At 41.2% G+C, this 7769-nt stretch overlaps 1 protein-coding gene across 9 annotated transcripts in view; it reads right to left on the minus strand.

Moving 5' to 3' along the window:
- The window catches only part of LOC310738056 (uncharacterized protein), a 491148-nt gene extending 483690 nt beyond the window's left edge, over positions 1-7458 (minus strand). For 7 of the 9 annotated variants that reach the window (XM_083562938.1, XM_083562936.1, XM_083562933.1 and 4 more), the window contains exons 1-6: positions 5020-5140; positions 4364-4480; positions 3345-3461; positions 2909-2962; positions 723-2681; positions 135-332 (exon numbers count right to left, since the gene is read on the minus strand). In XM_083562938.1, the coding sequence (XP_083419064.1) occupies positions 135-332; positions 723-2681; positions 2909-2962; positions 3345-3461; positions 4364-4480; positions 5020-5072 (2498 nt within the window). In that variant the 5' untranslated portion in view covers positions 5073-5140. Of the gene's footprint in view, positions 1-134; positions 333-722; positions 2682-2908; positions 2963-3344; positions 3462-4363; positions 4481-5019; positions 5141-7301 lie in introns of those variants that run through there. The other 2 variants (XM_083562932.1, XM_083562939.1) reach the window with 2 other exon arrangements.
- Positions 7459-7769: the final 311 nt, after the last annotated feature.

The following is a 7769-nucleotide window of genomic DNA, read 5'->3' on the forward strand; positions in this document are numbered from 1 at the left end:
GAAGTTTCATTACTGATAGATTTGTTCTGGATGTTGTACTGCTACAGCAAATTTCACCTGAAAAACAACACTGTATACAACAATTCACTGCAGCTTTTAGTAAGTTCTTGTGTCTCTCAGAGAGATGATCTTACCTCAGATCTTTCACTTTACACTCAGCATTCTCCAGTAGAGCAGAGAGACGCTTCACTCCTGAGTCTTCTAGTTTATTCCAGGTCAGATCCAGTGTATTGACAGTCAGATGCAGTTCTCTCAGACTGGAGGTTTTTGAGTTGAGCACTGAGGTCAGAGCTTCTACAGAGCTTCTCTTTGTAATTTCACTGCATCTGATACTGAAGGAAATAAAAGATAATGAACAGAAATGCAGAAGATCAAACAAGTTCTCAAAGCTTCACTGCAGTGTCTCACTTTCAACATCACACACATCAGTTGAACACAATGATTAAATGGTGGAATAATAAGAATTGACAGCCGGAATGTTCAGATTTGGCTTTGCGAGAGTTTCAGCTGAGGAACATCATCACACACACGTTGTATAAACATGGAGGATGAGATCCGGGAATCCAAATGGGAAAGTAAGAGAGTCTGATCTAAAAGGTTTCTAAGAGAAGAAAGGAAAAAGTCTAAAGAGTCCTGCAGAGTTCGATTCATCTGAACAGCTCAGACCTTTGATTTGTTCTCAACACTGTAACAGTAGAACAATTTCATTCAGCTTCACTTACATTGCTTTTCTGGATGCTGCAATCACAGGCATCACTCTCACAAGAATCTCATCTCTGATCTTATCTGGAGTGATGTATTTATTCAGGTCAAATTCCTCCAGATCCTGTGCTGATGTCAGTAACACAAACACCAGAGCAGACCACTGTGAAGGAGAAAGTTCACTTTGTGCTCCAGATTTCAGATACTGCTGGATTTCCTCCACTAGAGAATCATCACCCAGTTCATTCAGACAGTGGAACAGATTGATGGATTTCTCTGTAGAAAGATCTTTATTGATCTTCTTCTTGATGTACTGAACTGTTTTCTCTTTGTTCTGGGAGCTACTTCCTGTCTGTGTTACTAAGGAATGTAGAAGTTTTTGATTGGACTCGAGTGAGAGACCCAGAAGAAAGCGGAGGAAAAGATCCAGATGTCCAGTCTGACTGTCTAAAGCCTGATCTACAGCACTCCTGTGAACATCTGAAAGTGTCCTACAGACCTGATTCCGTTTAAGAACATTTCTCTGTTCCTTCATGAAGGTCAGGTGCACATACAGAGCTGCGAGATGTTCCTGAATGCTCAGATGAACAAAGCAGTACACTTTACTCTGGTGAAGCCCAAACTCCTCTCTGAAGATCTGCGTACACACACCTGAATACACTGCTGCTTCTGTCACATCAATGCCACACTCTCTCAGGTCTTCCTCATAGAAGATCAGGTTTTGTTTCTTCAGCTGCTGGAAAGCCAGTTTCCCCAGTTTGAGAAGCATTTCTTCATCGCTCTCCTGCTTCTGTAGGTACTTCTCTCTTATGATGTTGGTCTGAATGATGAGAAAGTGTGTGTACATTTGAGTCAGAGTCTTGGGGATCTCTCCACTCTCTGCTTCACCCAACATTCTCTCTAGAACAGCAGCTGAAATCCAGCAGAACACTGGGATGTGGCACATGATGTAGAGGCTTCTTAATGACTTCAGGTGTGTGATGATCTTATTGGCCAGGTTCTGATCACTGATCCTCTTCCTGAAGTACTCCTCCTTCTGAGGGTCATTAAACCCTCGTACCTCTGTGACTCGATGGACACACTCAGAGGGGATTTGATCAGCTGCTGCTGGTCTGGAGGTGATCCAGATGAGAGCAGAGGGAAGCAGGTTCCCTTTGATCAGGTTTATCAGCAGCACATGCACTGGTGCTGATTCAGTTACATCACACACTCTCACTGTCTTCTGGAAATCCAGAGGAAAACGACACTCATCCAAACCATCAAAAATGAACAAAACCTTCTCCAACCTGGAAATGTCAATTTCTTTCATCTCCTTAAAAAACACATGAAGGAGCTCCATCAGACTCAGTTTCTGCTCCTTCATCAAATTCAGCTCTCTGAAAGGAAGTGGGAATATGAGGTGGACGTCCTGATTTGTTTTCCCTTCAGCCCAGTCCAGAACAAACTTCTGCACAGAGACTGTTTTTCCAATTCCAGCTATTCCCTTTGTCAGAACTCTCCTGATGGGTTCTTCATCTTGTTCAGATAAGAGCTTTTTCAGAACGTTCCTGATGGGTTCTTCATCTTGTTCAGATAAGAGATTTTTCAGAACATACCTGATGCGTTCTTCATCTTGTTCAGATAAGAGCTTTGTCAGAACGTTCCTGGTGGGTTCTTCATCTTGTTTAGATAACGGTTTTGTCAGAACTCTCCTGATGGCTTTGTCTTGTTCAGGTAGGGGTTTAAAGATGTCACTGCATTTAATTGGTGTGTCCTCAGTTGGGTTCCTCCTGGATGCTGCCTCGATCTGTTTCACCTCATGTTCTTTATTGATGTCTCCACTGTCTCCCTCTGTGATGTAGAGCTCTGTGTAGATCTCATTCAGGAGGGTTCGGTTTTCCTGCTTTAGCATCAATCCATTCAAACACTCAAACTTCTTCTTTAGATTGGACTTGAACTTCTTCTGGAATTCATCTGCAGCAGTGGATTCTGGGTCGTGTCTGTGACAGGGTGAAGTAGGAAGACATGGTGAGACATGGGCTCCAATGATTAGAGTAGAAGTTCACATTTTTCCTGCTAGATAGATCTTTATGATGTTCTCACTGTGGATTTACTTTATTCTACTGGAGGTTTTCTATCATCTAATCACTCTATAGTTACTAACAGCAGAGAGCTTTAGAATAGCAGTGTGTCAGTGTCACAGTCATGGTGTTGGTTTTGATCGTACCCTGTAGCTGTGATGATATTCTTCTCTCTTCTGTCTCCTGCCTTCTGTAGAACACTGGGAACAAAAACAACAAGTGTTAAAGATCTCAACGTTCCTCACTTTAATACTGGAGTCTGAACCTGAACACAAATTGTACTACAAAAATTGTAGTGAGAGCAGGAACACTTGGAGAACACAGAGCTGAATACAACTCCAACATTGTGCACCTGGAGAATTAAATGTGCTCCTGTTTTCATTTCACACTTTTTTCCTACTTTTCTATTCTTCCTACACAAACCTCCAAAAGTATTGGAACAGGGAGTCCAGTTCTTTGGGTTTTTGCTCGACACTGAAGACATTTGGATTTAAGAGTAAAAGATGAAAATGATATAATAGATCAGAATTCCAGCTTTAGTCATTAACTGTGACTGTTATTATGAGAATTATGGGATGTTACCTGTGTACAGGTGAGAAGATTCCAGTTCTGAAGTAGAGAGGAGGATTCATAGACTCATCACTCTTCATGGAGACACAGCTGGGTTCTGCTGAGTGTGATCTCTCTCTCTTTCGTTTACTGTTTAAAATAATAAAAATGGACATGAGACAAAATTTCATTGTTTAAAAATTTTTATTTGTATCATAATGTATCACAATATTTCTGGTAACTCTTCAAATTTATTACATTTAACTTGAAATAGTGTTGCACGATGAATTGTATCACAATTGTGATGTTTGTTAGTGCGATTGTATGGCGGACACATACTTTCTGAAAACAGTTTGCAGATTTCCCTTAACAAAACAAATAAAAACACCAGATAATCTCAGTTTAGGCAGTGCTCGTGCGGTGTGTGTGTGTGTGTGTGTGTGTGTGTGTGTGTGTGTGTGTGTGTGTGTGTGGTCACGTGATTTTAAGGTGTGCAGCGCGGAGACCAAGGTGCAGGTGAATACCGAGCAGATCGACACTAAACTGGTGTCACACACTTGCGATAACGCACATATTTCCTCGTATTCACGCCGACACACACACACACACACACACACACACACACACACACACACACACACACACACTCGGTAACGCACATCTTTCGTCGTACTCATGCCGGGACACACACACACAAACACACACTCACCAGTCAGCTCTGCATGCTATCTCACTCTCTCACTCTCTCACTCTCTCTCTCTCTCTCTCTCTCTCTCTTGTGCTGAGTTTCCCCGCTGGTTCCTGCTCCTTCTACGGATTGCCTACGGATTACCCTCACTTTCCGGATTTCCTTACGGACATTACCTACCTTACGGATAATACTTTTCTAAATGGATTATACTTCCTTAAAGGATTATACCCGCATCACAGACCAAACCAGCATTACGATTGGTAACACTCCCTGTCCTCTGTTTGTGTGCTGAATGATTCCATAAACATGATAGAGTTACTTTCGTTTCCGACTCGTGGTTGCCACCTGACAGAGATGTTACCTGTGTACAGGTGAGGGGTTTTCATTTCTGAAGAAGAGAGGACGATCCATAGACCCATCACTCTTCATGGAGACACAGCTGGGTTCTGGGTAGTGTGATCTCCTGCTCTTTCCTTTACTGTTTAAATTGATAGAGATGGACATGAGACATAATTTCGGTATAATAATAAGTTATAAGGTATAATAAGGTATAATCACAATATTTCTGTTTAAAATTTATTATAATCTTTCTCACTTTTTACACACTAGGAATAGTAGCATACAGAACACAGATTGTAAACAGGGAACAAACACCCCTGCAGTATAGTTCCTTAAAAATCCACAACCTTGTTTCATTTAACTTTATATACAACGGAATGCTAATAGTAGCAGATCTCCATAGTGCTGCTTATATCCACATGCTACCATGCCTGGAATAGGCTAAGAGCAGGAACAAACAGGTCTTCACAAAGAGACAATGGAAACATGGAGTATAAATACAAAAACTAATCAAAAGGCAAAAAATAAGCAGTTGTGGGACATTATTTCATCAACCACTTTTTCAAGTGAGTGCTAAAGTTTTATTCTTACCATAAATATTAGTTATTATTTCTATAGAAACTCCATAATGCAGATATGAATAGTTCATTAGTAAAACACTAGAACATGGCAGGTTACCAGTCTTCTGAGGGTGAGGTCACATGATCTGTCCCCTGATCAGGGATCTCCATTTTTCAATGCTCGTGTACACGCAGAGTCCTGAAGACGCCGATCTCTTCTGCTGGAATCAATCACATTCCTAGAAAACACAAAAACAACATGCAGTTAAAACTGGGGGAAAATCTTCCTCTAAAGTCCCATTAGAGCTGAAAGCTATAGACATATAAGACACAGACGCCTCATTGGCCGCTTTGGTCCATTGCTGCAATACTCCAATGCTGCTACAATCTTGGTCCAGGTGAGAGTTCCCTGTAAACAAATGCACCTAAACAGCATATATAACAACATAACAATAACAGAATCATAACAGCAATAACCCTCCAAAAAAATTTAGATATTTTGATGATTAATAGAAATTATATAGTCTTTAATGTTAACCCAGTCATTAGGGTTGCACAAGACAGTGCACTCAAGCCCGGAAAAATGAGGATCCAGTATAAATCAGAAATTTATACCGGATCGGTCCAGGCCCAAGTTATGGGCATCTAGGTGAAGGGAACAGAGGTGATGAGGAGGTGATGGGTAGGTATGGCCTTAAGGAGAGGAATGTGGAAGGGCAGATGGTGGAAGATTTTGCTAAAAGGATGGAAATGGCAGTTATGAACTTATTTTAAGAAGAATGAGGAGCATAGGGTGACATAAAGGAGTGGAGGGAGGGGCACACAGGTGGACTATGTTCTATGTAGAAGATGTAACCTGAAGGAGATTGGAGACTGTAAGGTGTTGGCAGGGGACAGTGTAGCTAGACAGCATCGGATTGTGGTCTGTAGGATGGTTTTGGAGGTGAAGAGGTGAAGAGAAAGAGGAGGAGAGTGAGGACTGAAAGAAGAATAAGGTGGAAACTGAAGGAGGAACACTGTAGTGTGGGGTTCAGGGAGGAGGTCAGACAGGGGCTCTGTGGTGGTGAAGACGTGCTGGATGATTGGGCAACTACTGCATAAGTGATGAGGGAGACAGCGAGAAACATACTTGGTGTGACATCTGAAAATAGAAAGGAGGACAAAGAGACGTGGTGGTGGAATGAGGAAGTGCTGGAACATATAAGGAGAAAGAGGTTGGAGAAACAGAATTGGGATTGAGAGAGATAAGTAATGTAGGCAGGAGTACAAGGAGATGCAGCAGCATAGGCATACGAGGAGCTGTATGAGACGTTGGACACTAAGGAAGGAGAAAAGGATTTGTAGCGATTGGCCAGGCAGAGGAACCGAGCTGGGAAGGATGTGCTGCAAGTTAGAGCAATAAAGGATGGAGATGGAAATGTGTTGACTAATGAAGAGTGTGTTGAGAAGATGGAGGAAATATTTTGAGCAGCTGATTTGAGGAGAAAAAAGAGAGAGAGAGAAGGTTGGATGGTGTGGAGATGGTAAGGCAGAAAGTGGATAGGATTAGTAAGGAGGAAGTGAGAGCAGAGATTAAGAGGATAAAGAGTGGAAAGTTGGTTGGACCAGATGACCTGAGATGTTGTATGGATTAGAGACAGTGGCATTGAGTAAAAGACAGGAGGTGGAGCTGAAGGTAGCAGAGCTGAAGATGTTGAGGTTTTTAATTGGGAGTGACGAAGGACAGCATTAGAAATGAGTTTATGAGAGGGACAGCGCATGTGGCATGGCTTTAAAAAGGTAGTTCATGCTGTAAAAAAAAGCTCCAATGTGGCTGAATTACAACAATTCTGCATAGATGAGTGGAGCAAAATTCCTCCACATCGCTGTAACAGACTCAGTGCAAGTTATCGCAAACGCTTGATTGCAGTTGTTGCTGCTAAGGGTGGTCCAACCAGTTATTAGGTATAGGGGCAAACACTTTTTCACACAGGACCATGTAGTTTTGGATTTTGTTTTCCCGCAATAATAAAATATTTCAGTTAAAACTGCATGTTGTGTTCACTTATGCTATCTTTTACAAATATATTTAAATTAGTTTGTTGATCTGAAACAGTAAAGTGTAAAACATGCAAAAAAATTTGAACAAAACACTTTTTCACACCACTGTAGATAGATGGATGGATGGATGGATAGATGGATGGATAGATAGATAGATAGATAGATAGATAGATAGATAGATAGATAGATAGATAGATAGATAGATAGATAGATAGATAGATAGATAGATAGATAGATAGATAGATAGATAGATAGATAGATAGATAGATAGATAGATAGATAGATCTTTCCACAAGCTCCATTACATAGAAAACACAAACGCATTATTCCGATAGAAAGTCATTTCTAGGAAAAACTCACCCGCTTTTCTTCAGCACTGCTTGTTGTTGGACATGAATCTCACTGCTTCTGACTGCTGTTGAAGATCTTTGTGTTTTTCCAACCACTCCTCCACATGGACTCGAGGCTGAGAAACACTTTCACTTTTGGGAAACCGACTCGACTCTTTGAACCGACTCTTTGAACCGACTCTTTAAAGCGACTCTTTGACGAGTGGGAAACGGAATTATTTTAATCGCACTCGGTCAAGTTCAATTTAAAGAGCAAGAACTAAAAGAGAAAGTGCTGTGATTAATAACAGAATGTAGTGGAGATGTTGTGGAGGAGAGGAAAGTCAGCCTTTTTCTCCCTTTAGAAACTTCTCCATCCTGAACTCCATACTGTGTCCCACTGGTGCCGAATGTGAAAGTGGGTCCTGAAAAAAGGTTTCTTCTCAAACCTTTTCAAAATTTTTATGCCCTTAATTTAGATTCTCATTTCATAAGCGAT

The sequence above is a fragment of the Silurus aristotelis genome, assembly GCF_946808225.1.
Source record: "Silurus aristotelis genome assembly, chromosome: 15".
In the NCBI taxonomy this organism is placed as follows: Eukaryota; Metazoa; Chordata; class Actinopteri; order Siluriformes; family Siluridae; genus Silurus; species Silurus aristotelis.